This window comes from Sylvia atricapilla, chromosome 11 (assembly GCF_009819655.1).
Source record: "Sylvia atricapilla isolate bSylAtr1 chromosome 11, bSylAtr1.pri, whole genome shotgun sequence".
Taxonomy (NCBI): domain Eukaryota; kingdom Metazoa; phylum Chordata; class Aves; order Passeriformes; family Sylviidae; genus Sylvia; species Sylvia atricapilla.
Window position 1 is genome coordinate 1,564,376 of NC_089150.1, and position 19,050 is coordinate 1,583,425.

Genomic DNA, 19,050 nt, shown 5'->3' on the forward strand with positions numbered 1-19,050 from the left:
CATCCTCTCTTCCCTCCTTGTTCCCAGGATGGTGCTCACACAGGTGCTTCCACCAACACAGCTGAACCTCAAGGCAGCACCTGCCTCACATGGAAAGCTCAGAGTTGAGCTTTAATTCTGAAGTATGATGCTTGAATATTTCTTCAGGCAATAGTACACATTATCCAAAGGCTTCAAATAAGCAGAGTTTGTCTGAGCATGGGTATTTTACAGACTGTGAGCCTACAGAAACCAGCCTCTGTGCATCCAATCTACAGGGAGGAGGTTCAGGAAGGTCCAGAGGAGGTATGAAAAGCCTGACACCGTGACACAAAGCCCCACCTTCTCGTAAGGGATCTGCAGCAGCTCCAGCACCACGGCGTGGGCTCCCATGTTCCTCAGGAGTCGCTGCTGCTGCTTCCTGCTCTTCCTCACCGAGGCCCCTTCCTGCACGCAGAGCTTGCTGAGCCGCAGCAGGATCTGCAGGAGACACTGGCCTTAGAGCCCCAACTCTGGCTTTTCTTCCAGAGAACGCCAGGTCCCAGAGAGCAGCACCAGGGACCAACTGATCTGCACGGAGCAGGGCAGCTCCAGGCAGCCCCTCGTGGCCCAGGCTCCATCCGTGGCATCTGACTAGGGCTGCTGGACTTTGGATGATCCTTGTGGGTCCCTTCCACCTCAGGACACTCTACAGTTCTGAGATTCTATGCTCCTGCAGAACTCAGCCATGTCGAGTGAAGCCAACATCAAAGCTCCACAGCAGAGCCACAGACACACCACCTTTAGCTCACACCACACCAGCACCACAGCACGTTCTCCATCTGGTATTTTCTACGTTAAATTTCAACAGCACAGTGGCTTTGAGTGCAAGGCACTCAGGACAGGGCAAATTAAATGGCTTCTCCCCTTGCTTACTGCCTTTGTAGTCCTTCACAATAAAAACATTGTGTTACCAGTGAGACAGCAGCAAACGTCACGTTTCTCACTAATCCGTTCTTAAGGAAAGAATACACACGTCGTGCTTATTCTATCCTGGCTTCTCATTCAAGTTGGGATTTGTTATTACTCAGCAAATAGTTTCCACAATGGCAGAGTGACTCAGACTTTCCTGGGTGCCTCCCTCTGACTGCAGCTCTCCAGAGCTCTGTTACTCATTTACACTTCCAGTGAACTATCAAGAAGCAAAGTTTTACCTCTTTTACTACCCGGTAGTTGTAGCTGCTAGTACTTTCAGGCTTTTGAGACTTGCTGTGACCTTCCTGAGGATAAAATCAGACAATTTATTAGTGGCTTATACTACTGTCTACATGAAGGCTAAAATTACCGTTCTAGGATAGCGCCCGCTCTCCTCCTGGGAAGGATTGTCATCCTCCAGCTCTCTGACAGCCTCAGAAAAGCACATACAATTATCCTGTCAAGTCACATTGACCTCTGGGACACAAAATAAGGTGAGGGTGGGATGATTTCAGAGGCAGCAACCTCCTGTCCTTTGCCTGTCACGTTCTGTCTCTAATCAAGTCTCCCCTCAAAGAAAACCCCTTCCTTTCTCTCCCTCTCTATTGCTATTAAGCTGTCACTGCACAAATACCAAGAGATTCCTCACAGCAATGTGTACAAGAAAAGCAACAAGTGGATTACTTGTATTTACTTCCAGCAATAAATGTTCCTAAACCAGGGACTGCTTCTTGCATCCCCTCATCCAATCTTTCCTATTTGATTGCACATTATACAGAGGCAAAAGATGCTCAAAGAGCTCTAAGCCAGATGTGCACGTTGGGAAAACCCTGTGTTATCAGGCAGAGATAAATTCTCTGCTGTCATTTAATCAAGTGCCATGACTCAAAATGCACCACCCTGAGCAGTTCACAGCTCTGCCCTTGCCTGCCTTGAGGTACTTTTGACTGCACAAATCCCCTGCCATCAGTCAGTGCTGAAAGGACACAGCTGGGGAGCCAGAGCAAACCCAAACCTGCTGTTAGACCCTAAAGGTGACACCTCAGGCTGCTACTGGCCATCACCTGGCTCAAGTTCTCCTCTCATTCCTGAAAGCAGTAGAGAGAACCTCACCTAGGCAGTGTGCTGGGAAGATGGGCCTTGTCACAGCTCTGAAAGCAGCTCCACCCTCCAAATACCCACCCAAATCCACACAAACACAACCTAATTACCTCTTTCTTCTTGTGCTCGTTTTCACCTGGCACACTGTCCATGGCCTCATCAGGACCTTGGCCTTTGTACACCCAGAGCTCAGATTTCTCCACTATTGACCTCAACTGGTCCAAATCTTGTTTGATCTGCTTGTAGTTGTCAACATCTTGGCTGGTAACGAGCAGTTGAACCTTAGAGGGAGGCAAAGCCATTAGTTGCACAAAAAGGGCTGGGCTCAGCTGCCATAAGCACATTCAGATGAGGAATAACTCTCTCCAAACACACAGGTACCTGCTTGAAAGCCTGAAGGACTTCTTGTCTCTGGCTGAAGTGCCTGAAGAGCAGCTGCAGTGCACCAGACACCAGGGGAGGGTAATCGTGCATGGTTAAATGCAGCAGGACCCGGAGGAAAGTCCTGCCCCCGTGATCATCCAAGTCCAGAGGGGTGTTCTCCTCACTGGAAACACAGCAGGAGTTAAGCAGCACATTAGACTGAGGGTCCCAGCAGCTTCTAAGTCTTCTTAGCAGTGGCAGAAAACCAGTTTGTTTTGGTATTTTTTTCTTACTTTTAAATAAGGGGGGAAAGAGTAGTGAGATTTTATTGCAGCACTGAGCTGAGATGCACTATTCCTGCACCTTGGCTTCCACCCACAGCACGGAGCCCTTCCCTGATGACCCTTCTGGGTGAAGAATCCCTTATCTCTGGGTTTTGATCCAAATGGACCCTACCCTGAGCTGCATCAAAGTCATTTTGGGAAAATGAAGCCTGGGTAGCTGTGGCAGCTGTTTTCCCAGCCTGGGCACTGCCCCAAGATTAGCACCTGTGAAGAGATACTTTCCTTCCACCAAAGATCCCCTCAGCTTGTTCTTCGATGTGTTCAAAGTCCAGGGTTCCTGAAAAAATAAACGAGACAAAATACATGAGGTCAGAGTGGCAACAAAGATGTTTTTCTGGCTTAAAAACATTTCAAAGGGCAAGTGGGGACCTGAAACAATCATCCCATGAGCCCCTTGAAGATTCCAGAATCCTCCCTAAGCCACGCAGCCTCATTCCTCACCAAATAACCCACCTGGTACATTAGATGGCATTTCTTGACTACTGCTTCCAGTGGGGGACTCAGACATCTGGGCATTGCTTTCATCAAACTCATGTTTAAATATACAGAGCAGGCAGGAGATCCTGTAGTCCAACCGCACGTTCAGAATAAACTGATGGTACAGAAGTAGGAAAAACGTTGAAATAATTTGTGTGTTTCCATCACATCTACAATTCACACAATGTGCAACGTGAATGGAGCAGAGATGTGGATTTAACCTGGAGAAATTACCCAGGGTGGGCAGGGCTGGCACAGGGTGCCCAGAGCAGCTGGGGCTGCCCCTGGATCCCTGGAATGTCCAAGGCCAGGCTGGACATTGGGCTTGGAGCACCTGGGACAGTGGGAGGTGTCCCTGCCATGGCAGGGAGTGGAATTAGATGAGCTTCAAGGTCCTTTTGAGCCCAAACCATTCCGGGATTCCATCTTCCCAAGATCTGCAAATGTTGCCTTACAAACCCCCAGAACTCAGTAATATTTTCCAGGGATTTCAACGAGCAATGATACACACACACATTAAGCACTGATGAGTAAAACCCTTTGGCAGAGTTTTGGTGCCTCATTCCTGTGTGATGCTGGCATCCTCAGCCTGGCCCCCAGGAAAGGAAAGCAGCATTCCCATCTCCATCCTGAACACGTGCTGCTGCACTCCTGGGGTGCTGGGACACAGGAGCAGGACACGAGCTGCCAGGAGCCAGGCTGTGCCATAAAAGTCACCACTTCAGCTGGGCTGGACCAGCTGGTGCCAGAGAAACCTCCAGCCTAGCAGGGACCACCTTCCCCATGGTCTTCCTCTCGAGGAAAGAGCTACACAGCCAAGAACACTCAGAGCTCTTGCAGCTTTCGGGGAAAACGCTTAATGCCATTTGAATGGCCCCTGGTGACAGGGAACAGTGGCACACTGAAATATCCCCCTGCACATGCCAGGCCACGAGAGCAGCTCTGGCCTGAGCTAAAACTGGCTATGTGCAGGGAAGGAATGGAGTGTGCTGCACCTGCTGCTGAGGGAAGGGTGCAGCCTCCCACGGGGCACGGGGAAGGAACACCACGGCTCTCCTGCTGCTCTCCTGCCTTCGCCCACCAGGCTCTGGCAGCATTCTGACCCCCAGGACCTCGATGATGAAGCTACTGAGCACAGAGAGGACTCCCACACTCACAGAGGGAAGATGCATTTCAGTGCAGTAACTCTGAGTCCATAACGAGGAAAGAAGTGTGTGTCCCAAAGACTTTGGGGTGAGCAAGTGAGAAAATCAGAGCTAGAGAGGCTGGTTCTGCATGCTGCAAACACATGGCAGGCTGATGGCTCTGCCAAGAGGAGCCTCGAGATCTCCCCATTCCTCAGGGGATTCAGATGGCCCTGCAGACTCAGAGAAACTGGGAAGACAACAGGGTGGAAAATGATAGCTCTGCCTCAAGTCAGATATTTAAAAATCACTGCTAAAACCACAAATGCCAACAGCAAACTCGGCTCTAATAAATTCTTCCAGTAATGGCACAGGAGTGCCATAAACAAGCTGAGAGCCCTGTGCCTGACAAGGTCACCCTTGCCATACCTTTCCAGATTAATCAGAAACTCATTAAGAGGCTGCAGGACACAATTAATGCTGGAGGACAGCACGAGAAGCTGCATCAGTGTGTGGTGGTACCTGGAGTATCTCGATGATCTTGAGCTTGGTGTCCATGACCAGGATGTCCTCCTTCTCTGGCTCACTCTGCTTGACATTCCCCTCGGGGGCAGCTGCCAGGGGAGTCATGGGCAGGAACCCCCCACCCCTGAGCACCACCTGGGTCATCAGCTCCCCCACGCCGTGGATGGACCTCATCACATTGCTCCCTTCAGAGAGGAAAGAGCAGGGTTAGCGTGGGGCAGTGGGACTGCACTGACAGGGCAAGCCCCGGACATATCCTCCAAAGAGAAATTGTCTCAGCATCACACATCCACATCCTGGGGACAGGGGGAGCCAACAGCAGCACTGCAGCGCTTGGAGAAGTCCCCTGCCCTCTGCCACCACAGGCACTACCCAGCTTTACAGCCCAGCCATGGACAGGACGGAGATTTCCAGGCACAGATCACTGCCCACGGAGGGAGGGCACTGTCCCTCTCTGCTCTGCACTGGAGCAGCCTCACCTCCAGTCCTGGAGGCAGTTTTGGGGGGCCAAAATGTAGGAGCTGAAGATGTTAGAGAGCACCCAAAGGAGGCTACAAAGATGGGGAAGAGACTGGAGGAGAAGGGATATGAGCAGCAGCTGAGATCACTCGGTGTGTGCAGAGCTCAGAGCTCACTGGGGCTGCAGCTCCTCCCGAGGGGCAGCTCCCATCTCTGCTCTGACAGGAGCCAGGGAGTGGCTGGAGCTGGGCCAGGGGGGTTTAGGCTGGATTTTAGGGAAAGGTTCTTCCTCCAGAGGGTGCTGGGCACAGCCCCAATGCTGCCAGAGCTTCAGCAGTGTTTGGACACCACTCCAGGGATGCCCAGGGTGGGATCTGGGGTGACTGTGCAGAGCCAGGAGCTGCACTGGATGATCCTGTGTGTCCCTTCCAGCTCAGGATGCTGTGTGACTTCATCATTCCACCCCACAGTGGCATTTTGAGATGAACTAGAGCCACCCAAGAACTTTCTGTCCTACGTTTGCCAGCCTTACCTTTACTTTCCTCGCCTTTTGCCATCTTGGTAATAGGGAAGATGGTAGTGATGTGCACACAGTCTAATATAGCAAGGAGGATTTTGGTTAGTCTGAGGAGGTCACAGAAGTTGTAGAAACCAAAATATATCAGATTTCTGGCTAAGTTAACAACCTACCAAAATAACAATAAAAAGCCTGATTAATACTAAACATTTTGCTATCACAGTCAAGTTGTCTTAACACAGTGATAAGATCAAGAACCTGGCTGAGGGTCACGTTTTATCAAAATATCTAGGAATTCTGCAAGACTGTCTAGGTCTGTATCACATCAGAAAGTTTTCCCCGTGCAGTTAATGTCTGTATCTGCAATTGATATTCTGTAGCTACAGAATCAGACTGTACTTGTCTCAGTATGAAACAAGGCAAGACTAGAGGGAAGGAACAGATAATTTCTATCACTGTCTTACAAAAAAAAAAAAAGATATCACACTCATAAAGCTGAGCTTTGCAACTTCCAAGTTATGAACTTTCCCCATAAGTCCACCCCATAAAGATCCACATAAAAATATCACATTCAGGGCCAATATTTTATCCAGCCCCACTATCAGAAGTATATTACATCAGCTGTATTTTTTACAGAATATCACAGCTTTTCTTAAACTAATGGCTAGTTGTTGCATAGATTTGCTGCATTTTATTTGCACAGGCTGTTTTAACAGGTCAGTAAGTCCCAGGACACTTTTTCTCTTGGTGAACATCACAATAAGCTCTGGAGACTCTCTCTGTGTGCAGACAGTGTTTGATTTTTGAGACATTTATTCCAGTAAAGCCTTTGCAATAACACTGAGAGCACAGAGAGTAAACAGGGCTGCTGCAAACCTCAGACAGAAACTCACATTCATAATTTTATTTCAAGAACCATCACTGCAAACTCACAAACTTCAGTGGGGTTACTTGCACGAGGAGAAAGGAACTAATTGAGGCTCAGCGCTCACTAATTACACTCACTAATTACTTGCCAAACTACCTGGTGCTGAAAAAATAACCAACATTCCACCAAAAAAAAAATGAATAGGATAAAATCAGAACTGGATAACTACCTCAAAAGTGAGTTTATTTTTCTCTTTATCAGAGAAAGGGAACCTCTGACACACCACATCTCTTAAATATTCCTCTACAAATTCCATTGTTTGTGCAAATCTCTCCTTAATTTCATCTTTGGAAGTTCCACTGCTATCATAGCTGAAGAAGGGGAAAAAAAAGAACAAAACAAAAAAAAAGAAAACAAAACTTAGCATGCAAACACACAGGGTTCTTTTCCCCCCAGTAGAATTTTTCATTGGTTTGTCAAAATCCAAGAAAAGCTAAAGGCTGGTAAATAATTTATCCAAACGAGGGAGTCAGGACACTGACACCAGAATTTCCTGGCTTTTGTTGGTTTATCCCATATGCTCATTGGGTACTATTTTAAAATATCTGAGGAAAACACACACAAAAAAAAAAGACAATTTTGTCCCAAAAACCAGAAAAAGCAACGCTCATTATTTGAGTGGAAACAATGACAAGTGATGTGCAGCACTAAGGACAACGGGTGGCCAAGAGAGGCTGATGGGGATGGTATTTTTCCTCCAAATAAAACCAATATATACGCAAAGCAGATATTAATTTTTAATATAAATTCTAGAGGGTTTTTTCTCAGTATGTGCAGTGACTTTGAGAAGGACAATCCCACCACCTCCCACAAAATACTCTCGTTTCCTGTTTGATCACTTATCACTGGTGAGCTTCTGGCAGAGCTAAAACCATTTGGGTTTATATTCTGGCCTTTAAATTTGATTTATTATCTACTGCATCTCTCTCAGCAGAGAAAACCAGGCTGGCAAGGAGGGAAATATCAGAAACCACTGAACACCAGTATTAACATTGACAAGACTTAAATTCCTAACACATAACATTAACTCCAGGTGCTCACTTTCTCCAACCAAAAAAACTGAGCTCTGAACAATTGAGTACTATAAATTTGGAATTATTAATTATAGAGTTAATGCAAGTGATCAAGAAACCACATGCCTGCTCCAGCTGTGGTTCTGTTTTTGAGCACTGTGCCAGAGGATTTTCCACTGCAAGTTCAGGAAGGGGAAATGTTTCGTTTGAACATCTTCTCCCTTGTTTCTGCTGCTGGTGGTGAGCTCCCCTAAGGACAATCTGTCCTGAAGGAACCACTCTCAGAGGAAATGGCCTCAAACTGGGGAGGTTTTGAGAGGTTTTAGTGAAAATATCTGCACTGGGACAGTGGCTGAGCCCTGGAACAAGACCCAGGGCAGTGGTGGAAGCACCACCAGAGGCGGTCCCAAAGTGTGGATGTGGCACTTGGGGACATTGAGCTTGAAGGGCTTTCCCAAGCTTAACAATGCCGTGGTTCTCCTCCAAACAAATGAGGCAGGAGGAGACAGGAACCCCCTTTCCCTGTCCATGCTGTGACCACCAAGCTCACCCCACACATTAAATAATGGAGCTTATTTCCCTCCCAGCAACACGTTAGGGGGGGGCTTGATTTTTTTACATACAGCAACTGGATAAACAATGCACAGCTTTAGGACTGATGGTGCCTTAAAACCCCAGAGCTGCTGCAATGGGTGAAACCTTACAAAAGAAAGACCTTGTAAAAATCAAGGCTCAGGGCTGCTACTACAGCTCAGGAGAGCTGAGGACTGGTCTGGAGGGAATCCCTGAGCATCAGCTGCACATCAGCCTGTCCTGGGGGAACCAGGGACTGGCACCCGTGTGAAGCGTTTTGTACCCAGGAGACAAGAATGCAAACTCCCTTCAGAGAGGAAAAAATGTTTGGGGAGCATGGACTCCAGCAGCTACTGACCATCAAAGTGGGCAGCAATGAATTACTGACCAAATAGAATGGAAGGGCTGAGGAGGGAGAGGAAAAGGGACGGGGAGAAAAAGGGACGGGCAGAAAAGAGGGATGGGCAGAAAAAGGGACGGGGAGAAAGAGAGACGGAAAGAAAAGGATGGAGAGAAGAGGGACGGGCAGAAAAAAGGGACGGGCAGAAAAAGGGACGGGCAGAAAAGGGACAGGCAGAAAAAGGACAGGCAGAAAAAGATGGAGAGAAGAGGGACGGGGAGAAAAGGGACGGGGAGAAAAGGGACAGGCAGAAAAGGGACAGGCAGAAAAGGGACGGGCAGAAAAAGGGACGGGCAGAAAAGGGACGGGCAGAAAAAAGGGACAGGCAGAAAAAGGGACAGGCAGAAAAAGGGACGGGTAGAAAAGGATGGAGAGAAGAGGGACGGGGAGAAAAGGGACAGGCAGAAAAGGATGGAGAGAAGAGGGACGGGGAGAAAAGGACAGGCAGAAAAGGGACAGGCAGAAAAAGGGACGGGCAGAAAAAGGCAGAACAGCTCTTGCAGCACGAAGAACAGGTGCCTTGCCCATCTCTCTCCCTCACAGCAGCACCACTCACTCGTCGATGGCGATCTCGGAGGGGATCTCGGACCAGAGGCGGGCGTATTTGACGGGGGTCACCTGCTCCTGGGGGTCCCTGTCCACGTGCATGTGCAGCATCAGGCGGCAGAAGGAGGCACGCAGGTCGTAGGGCAGGTTCTCGTCGGCCATGCAGCGCAGGATCAGGTCCACGTCCAGCTGCCCCGAGATCTCGTTGATGGCCAAGTACTGCCGGTCAAGGCACATGCGGGCAAACAGGTTCAGCTGGTACCTTCGGGAGGGGGAGAGGAAAAACAAGAGAGGGAAATGATGTGCTTTAATTTATAGAGAATCGAAGTTTATGACTTAATTTTCTGTGTAAAGTATAGATAAATATATATACAGTGTACTTTAGACATTAGATACCAAGCGTATACAAATACATATAAAGTATACTTTATATACATTATATATATACATTTTATATATATATATATATAAATAAAGCATATATATATATAAAGCAAAGAGTTTCATCTGGTATCTTTGGGGGCAAAAGGAAAAACAAAAGAGGGAAATGATGTGCTTTAATTTATAGAGAATCGAAGTTTATGACTTAATTTTCTGTGTAAAGTATAGATAAATATATATACAGTGTACTTTAGACATTAGATACCAAGCGTATACAAATACATATAAAGTATACTTTATATACATAATATATATATATATATATAAATAAAGCATATATATATATATAAAGCAAAGAGTTTCATCTGGTGTCTTTGGGGGCAAAAGGAAAAACAAAAGAAGGAAATTATGTGCTTTAATTTATAGAGAATCGAAGTTTATGACTTAATTTTCTGTGTATAGTATAGATAAATATATATACAGTGTACTTGATACACTAGATACCAAGCACATACAAATAGATAGAAAGTATACTTTATATACATTAAAAATACATATAAATAAAGCATATATATAAAAGCGAAGAGTTTCATCTGGTGTCTTTGGGGGGAAAAGGAAAAAAGAAGAAAATTATCTGCTTTAATTTATAGAGACTCGAAGTTTATGACAATTTTCTGTGTAAAGTATAGATAATTATATATACAATGGACTTGATAACACTAGATACACCAAGTGCATACAAATACACAGAAAATATACTTTATATACATTAAAAATATATATAAATAAAGCATATATATAAAGCAAAGAGGTTCAGATGGTACCTTCAGAGAAGGAAAAGAAAAAAAAGAAGAAAATTATGTGCTTCCATTTATAGAGACTCGAAGTTTATGACTTAATTTTCTGTGTAAAGTATAGATAAATATATATACTATGTACTGTAGACATTAGATACCAAGCATATACAAACACATATAAAGTATACTTCATATACATTATATATATATATATATATAAATATAAATAAAGCGTATGTATAAAGCAAAGAGTTTGATCTGGTATCTTTGGGACAAAAAAGAAAAACAAGAAGGAAATTATGTGCTTTAATTTACAGAGAATTGAAGTTTATGACTTAATTTTCTGTGTAAAGCATAGATAAATATATATATAATGTACTTGATACATTAGATACCAAGCATATACAAATATATAGAAAGTATACTTTATGTACATAAAATATACACATATATATAAAGCAAAGAGATTCAGCTGGTATCTTCGGGGGATAAAGGGAAAAAAATAAAAATATTATATGCTTTATATGGGCTTGAAGCTTATGATTTGATTTCTTGTGTAAAGTATATATAAATATATATACAATACTTGATACATTAGATACAATGCATATAAAAATATATATAAAGTATACTGTATATACATAAAAATACATATATAAAAAAGCTAAGAGGTTCAGCTGTTATCTTTGGGGAAAAAATGAAAAAAAAGAAAAAAAATTATATGCCTTAATTTATATAGGCATGAAGTTTATGATTTGATTTCTTGTGTAAAGTATATATAAATACATATACAATACTTGATACATTAGATACAAGTATTAGATATATCAAGTATACTTTATAAATATATAAAAGTATATATTTATGAAGCATATATATAAAGTGTATAGACAAAGCCTAAGTATAAGGCATATATATAAGTAAAAATAAAGCATAAATATATATAAAGCATCTATATATAAAGCCTATATAAAAAGTATACTCTGAAGCACACTGATATACTCATATATGAATAGAAATAATATTATATTGCCTAGTAATACAGCTCCATCCTTAGTGTGGAAAGAATAAAGCACACAGCAAGCACTAGCCAACAGTGGAACAAAGTTAAAAAACATAGAATAAATAACACAGAATCACTCCTTAAATATCATAAAATCACTGAATGGTTTGGGTTGGAGGCACTTTAGAGATGACCTCATTTCACCCCTGCCATGGCAGGGACACCTCCCACTGTCCCCAACCCCAGTGTCCAGCCTGGCCTTGGGCACTGCCAGGGATCCAGGGGCAGCCCCAGCTTCACCATCCTCCCAGGAAATAATAATTAATTGTTTTTATGAAAGCTCCAGCAGAATGAAAACAACACTTAAAACAACTCAGCCTAAATAAGGCCAAAGGCTTCTTACAGATGCTGAAGCCACAATTTTCCCCAAGGCAACAACACAGTCATCAAAAATCAGGTACCTGATGAAACAACTGAGCTCTGCTCTCTTCAGTGAGAGAATTGGTAGAGAAAAAACTGCACTTCAGGGCTAAGCTTCTCAGTCCATGAACTGAGCACTCCCTGACACCCAGCCAACAGACTGACAATTCACCTTCAGCCATACAGCACAACACTCAGCCTGCTGCTCACTCCTGTCAAGTGTGAGGCTGCCTAAGGAAGAGTTAATTGAAAGCAGATTCCTTTCACTTTTAGTACTCCTCATGGAATTGAACCAAACCATATCCTCAGCCCTTCTTTTAAGCATGTTTATGAGGTGTAACAGACTGAAAAATAGTTAACACTACCATTGTTATACCAATATATATATACACCAAAATTCATCAATTCTATTAAAAACCACTCAAAATACCTACTTTGAAAGCAACTCTGTTCTAAAAACCTTTGATCGAAAAGGTCTCCTTTAGAGCTCCAACAAGCTCAAATAAAACCAGGTATTGGGGATTCTCCTGCACTGATCACTTCAATGGAAGAGACTATTCAAAATGAAATGGTTATTAAAACACATAATCCACTTGTGCTTCCTGCACTGCCACAAGTGAGTCTGTCAAATGACTCCCAGGGGTTTATAACCCAGACACAGGAATTTGGTCTGGGCTGAAACCTGACCTTACACTGTGCCAAGAACTCGGTGTCTTGTCGAGTCATCTGGAAACCTCAGCCGTGTCAGAGCTGCCCAAAGCACGGGCTGGGCTGTGCAGACAGCCCTGCACACCCTCCACACCCAGCCTGGGGCACCAGCACTGCTTCACCGCCGTGCTGCTGGCAGTACAGGACCACTAAAGCCTTGCAGAGAAGGCAGGAGGCACAGAGAACAGCAGGGACTTCTTGAAAACCAAAAGCAAAGCCATCAACTCACCCAAACCTGCAATGCCCAAGTGTCCCCTGGACACAGGGAACCCAGAGGTCACCTGCAGGAGCTCTTCCAACAACCCACCAGCAGGAAACCAGGCACGGAGTGCTTGGGAAACTCAACACGCTCAAAACCTGAACTATTCTTTAAAAATCAGTTTAAACTGGCTCACGTCAACACCCAGACTCCTCACCACGGATAACTCTGTGCTTTCAGCTCTCACTTCTGAGAGACTCCACCCTCCCAGTCTGCAGGCTGTTTTGAGCCTGACCCAGGAGCTTTGCCCCCTCCCCAGGCAGCCCTGCTGAGCTCTGCTGGGAGATGTTAACCTGTAGTAGCTGAGCACGTCCCGATCCTCCTTCTGCCCCTCCTTGGCGTCCTGGGCCAGCTCCCGGATGCTCTTGCTGCGGATCTCCTTGTTGCTGTCCCTCCAGAAGAGCCACACTTCCTCCTCATCCTCCCCAACTTCCAAAGCGTTTTCTCCGCTCGACACTTCCTCAAACTCGAACCGTGAGAGCACCAGCCTGCCAGGAGGAGGGGAGGTTACATTCCTTGACATCTCTTTTCAGACACATGCTAAAATCTATCTTACCTTTCCAGCATTAATATTTTACTACCCCAAATCTTTGGGGTGTACTGTTAAAAGCATTAGATCATAAGCTTTCCTCTCAGCCTTAAAAAGATGAACATTTCAGCTCTTTTCAAGCGAAAAAAGATGAAGAAACAAGGAACTTAAAGACACATAATAATGGACCTTCAAGACGTTCTTTACAGGAGAAAAGATTCAAAGATCATTCAACAGACTAGGGAAAGATATGGGAAAGAAAAAATGGATTCATTCTGTGCCACATAAACACCAAATGGAACAGAACTTCTATCTGTTTATGTGATGAAGTAACTAGAAATATATCAGCTGCTGATACTAAAAAGGCTTCCAGCAAAGAAAAGATCAACATCTGAAAAAAACCCAAATTAAAAATACTCAAGGACAAATAAGTGATGCACCAATGTTAAGTGCTCATGGAAATAAATACAGCCTTTATGATTTCCTTGCAAGAATTAAACGTGCAAGAATACCCTCAGCCATTTGTGTTTTAAATACTACCTGCCTCCCTTTTGCAGTATTTTGATAATGGTTCTCTATTCTAGTATATTTAATGAATAAAACCATCAAAGACAACCAGGATCTGGTGCCTGCTCTGAGGCCTCAGCAATGGCAGAGGAGAGCTGGAGACCCAAACCTCACCCCAGGGGGAGGAAAGGTGAGCAGAGCTGGACCAGCTCTTAAGGTTTGAGTGGAAAGCTTATGATCTCTGCTGCCAGCTGAGCTCCCTCAGGGCTGGGGGAGGCTCAGAGCAGGAGCCTGCACACCTCCCTGCCAGGTCTGAGTGCTTTGGATCAAACAGGAGAGACCTGACAGGTTTCTGCCTGCGGGGCTGAGGATGCACCTGGCGGACACCTGCTGTCCCCAGCTCCTTTCCCTGGGTTTGAGAAGCACTCCACACAATCCCCTGCTCCCCTGGGACGTGCCAGCACCTTCCTCCTGCTTCACACCAGGAGAACCATCTCGAGAGGCACGAACTTACTTGGTCTCAATGAGAATGTCTGCATTGGCTGGGTTCAGCACGGCTTTACAAATCAGCTCCTGTGTCACGGGAATAGACTTGTTCATGGAAACGCACAGATCCGAGAGGTAATCCAAAAACCTGGTGGGGAACACGAGCCAAAAGGGTATCAATCACGGCTGAGATCTCAACTGAAGCCATCTACATCTCAGGAAGCAAACATTCAGAACTCCACTTGAACAGCGCAGAGCAAGACTCGGTGCCCGAGGGGACGGCAGGGCGAGTGCCAGAACACACTGAACTGGCTGTGCCTCCTCCTGAGCAAGCTGGCAGGTACACACTCTTCCCAGAAGGAGAAGGCTAATCACAAATTCAAAAATGCAGCTCTCACCTGGGCTCCCTATTTTTCCTCACGAGACTCACAAAGGTGTCAATCTCAGCAGCTGTGATGTGCTTCTCCAGGAGCTTGCGGTTGTTATGGAGCAGGGCTGTGATGGTGTCCTCGGCCAAAACGTCGTAGCCAATCTGCTTCTGCATGAAGCCAAACTGCTTGGCAATGTATTCCTTCAAAACACACAGCAAGGAGGGAAGGGCTGGAATTAACCCTCAGAATTCGAAAGAACAGCAGAGAATGGGCGGATGTTTGTCAATACCAACATCCCGAGGAGCAAACTGAGTTAGATCCCAAATCGTTTGTGTGAAGGAAAGCAAACAATGACAGACAACCTTAACACCTCCATCCCTCCCCTCTCTCCTGGGCTAGACACCAGCATGGCATTTATACTCATCTGACAGGACCTTGTCTATGACACATGGCAAGAAAAACTGAACAGCCTTAATTGACAGGGCAACTTTCAATGGACCCTCAGCCAGCAAGAGTGAACAGAGTCTTGTAATTCCCCTGTGTGGGACAGTTAAAAATCCTGTTGTTTTCTTAAATCTCACTTAAAACAAGTGCTAATTACATTACAATCTCTGACAGAGAGGAAAAACAAAAAAACCCAAAAAACAGAATGAAACTGAGCAATCCCAAAACCTCTTGCTGACTGCGCAACCAACAGCGGAGCAGAATTCACTTTATGGGATAAAGCTTTTTTCTTTGGTTTTTTTTTTTTTTTTTCTTACAAGCACAGGAACCACACTGGTGCCATTGATGAGGACAGACATATTCCCAACCTGGTTCTTCCTGTAGTCCTGCTGGGAGTGTCTGAGCACCCTGTAGCAGAGCCTGCAGATGTGCCTGAAGGGCGCGTGCCGCTGGTCACCCAGCTCCTCCAGCCGCAGCATCGGCCCGTCCCCGCTGTCCGTGAAGGGCGCCTGCAGCAGCTTGAAAATCTACAGGTTTGGTGAAAAACACAGACACATACCCATGAGGCACTGCCTCCTCCTGCTCAGAGTGAGTGTCAGAGCTCTGTGCCTTTGTGTTTCAAAAGGTACGTCGGAAATAGGCGGCAGTCACACCGAGGTTCTTGGAGCAGCCCGGACAGAAGATGCTGTGATCACCTTTATTCAACAGCATCTGCTGGGATTTTTAGTCCCAGCAGTGTGGTGAGCCTCCAGTCCACTGCCCAGAGCCTGCTAAAAGCTGGAAACTCAGAGGACCTTTTGGTCCCAGTAATTTGAGACCAAAGAGCCACAGAAGGGCTTGGGTTGGAAATGACCATGAGGATGATCTCACTGCAATCCTCTGCAATGGGCAGGGACACCTCTGGCCAGGTTCTCTGTTATCAGGTCCTTTTTTACCAAGAACTCTTCTCATAGGCAAAGCCTAGAAAAAACCACAGCCCACCTGCTTTAGAATATTCTGCTCTCTCATCAGCTTTTGCCTTTCTCTGTTGGGTTTAGAAAACACCACCTCAAGGACGTCCTGGCCAGAATTAGTTCCACCAGTAACAAAGTAGACCAAATCCTCCAGCAGTTTGGTAACAGATCTATGGAAAAGCCACAAGTTGTTAACATGAGAATACAAATTAAAAGAGCAGTGCCAGGGTGAATTTACACAGGTTTCTAAATGCTAAGTGAAAACCTAACAGCAATTAGAGACTGGATAAAGTTCAGAGGTTTGCACAGAACTTACAATTAAGAACTAATGCTCCCCCATTGCTGCAGGCTCACTGTCCAACAGCTAAACCAGAGCAGCAGCAAGAGAAGAAAATCACTTTAGGACAACTCTACACTTGCCAAGTTCTATTTGGCACTTCTTTCAATTGCCACCAACAATAAATCAGGTGATAATCTCTCCCAAGGCCAAATAAAAGGCCCTGGCTATGGAAGCACAGGGGCCCTGGGGTGACACAGCCACCCCTGTGCTCTTTTTGTGTGGCCACATTTTCAGGGCCACGGTCAGAGGATTTGCAGCCAGTCACATGCTCAGTCCTCACAAGATGGATTAGGAATTCCCACACTCCATTTGCAGAGGAATGCTGGGGATTAGTCCCCCAAGCTCACAACATTTCTCATGCTCTCACTTCACAGAGGACAAGGGGAGCTGGACAGACCAAGCCTGAGAACCTCCACTACGGACACAACAATATCAAATCTCCTCAAGGAGGAAACCAAATCCCTCTTCTGTAGCTTCCTCCGATAAAACTTCCAAAGAAACACTTACTGACTAAAGGAAGCAACGTTATCTGATCCCAGTTCTGGTTTCCTTACCTTCTTTCATTCTGGGTTATTGTTCCCTTTTCCAGCTTGCCAGCAATGGAACCTAAAACTTTACTTGCATCATTTGCAAAATCCAAGTCCCGAACCTCTGCAGGTGAGACTGGCACGATGGCAAAAGCTTCTTTGTCCTCCTTCACTGGAGAGGTCCCAATCTGAAACCCAGAGAAGCTTTATCAGCAAACCCAAGGCAGGAACAAAGCCTCACACACTCAGTGATAATGAAACAGAGAAGTCACACTCTGCTTAGGCAGCCATGGGACCACTGCTGAACCCAAACCTTGAGAGCACCCTGTGCCAGCTCAGAGCTGTCCCTAAATCCAAAGGAACAGCAAGTGAGATGGCAAAATGTTGCTGTAGCCAGTGGAAAAAATATCCTCCTCCTGATGACTGTTGTGGAGTAGAAACTGAACAGTGTAACTTGAAAACTACCATGAAACTGAGCCATTAAGAGGAAATATTTTGCACAGGCACTGTTCATTACTGTCACATGCTCCGTGTGTGACAGGCTCAGGGAGTCAAACTCCTGCCAAGGCCACTTTTGTGGAAGTTCAGGAATCAGAGGATGTGCTAACACGAAGTAACAGAACTTACTTTCAGCATCACGGGTTTCTCCTCCTCTTTATCAATGGGGATGTTGGTGCTGTGAACCCAGGTGTTGGTGCACAGGTGCCTGAGCCTCACGTAGGAGTTCCTGAAAGAAAGTCAGGAGTGCCCCAGCATGAGGCAGCTTCCCAGCTGGGAAGTCTCTGCATTGCTGGGGTTTGGAACTGCTGGCAGGAACAAGTGGAAGAGTCTGTCCACTCTGCATCCCACAACTGGAACAACATTCTTATTGCCTTAGCTCATCCTGTGAATCCACCTGAGGAAGGCTTCTTCTCTAACAAAAGACATCCTGCTCTAAAACAGAACCATGGCCACTCTGAGTTGCTGTAACTCAGCAACAATCTAAACCTCTTCCCATCCTCACTTCTCCACTGCTAGGAGCTGCCAGCTTCTCCCCTTACCTCGGGGGTTTTCAGCCCAGAACTCCCTGATGCTCCAAAATATGGGCACCTGATGATTGAGGGAGTTGCTGAATCGATGGAACAAATTTGCTGTGCTTTCTCAGTGGGATCAGCAGCAAAGAGCTGTGTGCAGCTCATGACTTGGAAGGGGGCAGCAGCTTCTCAGCACCAAGATGTGCCACAAGAACAGTAAAGAACACATAAACAACAGAAAATCCAGTGCTAAATAGTTGGTGTTACATCCCAACACAGTACAGACAGGTCACAGGAAGAAATGCCTTGATAAGACCCCCAAGGCTTTTAGCCCCAGGTCATTCCTGGCAGGGGAATCACTTGGGGAGTCACTTAATCTCAATTTTCCCACGTGTACAATGGTGTTCTCTTACTTCAACCTCAGCTGTAAAGCACTCAAGTGACGCTTCGGGCATTTTCTAATGGATTTCTACACCCATTTCAGGAGGAAGCCCATTCCCAAGGACAAAAGGAAACCATCCTGGGGCAGCTTTAGCTGACAAACCCACGCAGAGCCCCCCGAGCTGAGGCAGAGCGTACCTGGGCACGAGGCTGTCTCCTCCTCTCAGGGTGGTGGGGTCCAGCTCGAAGATGGAGGAGATGTCATTGCCCTCGGGGACAGACACCAGGGAATAGGCCATCTTCTCTGGGGCTCCCCTGCCCCGCCGTGCTGCCTCCTGCTCGGGGTCCAGCTGCAGGGAAAGCCCCTGAGTCAGCCCCAGCCCTGCCCAGCCATCCCCACTGCCCCACACACACGGGGGGATGCAGACAGGCTGCTGGGGCACTGGGCTCCTATTGAATTTCTCCCAGAGCCAGGTGTGTGCAGCTCTGAGAGGGTTCAATACCTCTGAGAGCGTCCAGCACCTCACAGAGAACGGCTTAACTTGAGATGGCATGGAGTGGAGTGTGTCGTGAAAAAGCAAAATGGTTTTAATGCAAGAAGAAAATCACACGAAACCAAAGAACAAAG

At 46.0% G+C, this 19,050-nt stretch overlaps 1 protein-coding gene across 8 annotated transcripts in view; it reads right to left on the reverse strand.

Annotated features, from left to right (window-relative positions):
- The window catches only part of ITPR1 (inositol 1,4,5-trisphosphate receptor type 1), a 164,219-nt gene that overhangs the window by 86,224 nt on the left and 58,945 nt on the right, over nt 1-19,050 (reverse strand). For 7 of the 8 annotated variants that reach the window (XM_066327143.1, XM_066327140.1, XM_066327145.1 and 4 more), the window contains 18 exons: nt 18,621-18,772; nt 17,656-17,755; nt 17,056-17,216; nt 16,190-16,331; nt 15,577-15,735; nt 14,792-14,964; nt 14,422-14,541; nt 13,165-13,359; nt 9,314-9,565; nt 6,941-7,082; nt 5,859-6,012; nt 4,865-5,052; nt 3,195-3,333; nt 2,960-3,018; nt 2,416-2,577; nt 2,145-2,315; nt 1,173-1,238; nt 322-459 (listed from right to left, as the gene is read on the reverse strand). In XM_066327143.1, the coding sequence (XP_066183240.1) occupies nt 322-459; nt 1,173-1,238; nt 2,145-2,315; nt 2,416-2,577; nt 2,960-3,018; nt 3,195-3,333; nt 4,865-5,052; nt 5,859-6,012; nt 6,941-7,082; nt 9,314-9,565; nt 13,165-13,359; nt 14,422-14,541; nt 14,792-14,964; nt 15,577-15,735; nt 16,190-16,331; nt 17,056-17,216; nt 17,656-17,755; nt 18,621-18,772 (2,673 nt within the window). Of the gene's footprint in view, nt 1-321; nt 460-1,172; nt 1,239-2,144; nt 2,316-2,415; nt 2,582-2,959; nt 3,019-3,194; nt 3,334-4,864; nt 5,053-5,858; nt 6,013-6,940; nt 7,083-9,313; nt 9,566-13,164; nt 13,360-14,421; nt 14,542-14,791; nt 14,965-15,576; nt 15,736-16,189; nt 16,332-17,055; nt 17,217-17,655; nt 17,756-18,620; nt 18,773-19,050 lie in introns of all 8 variants that reach the window. The other variant, XM_066327137.1, reaches the window with a different exon arrangement.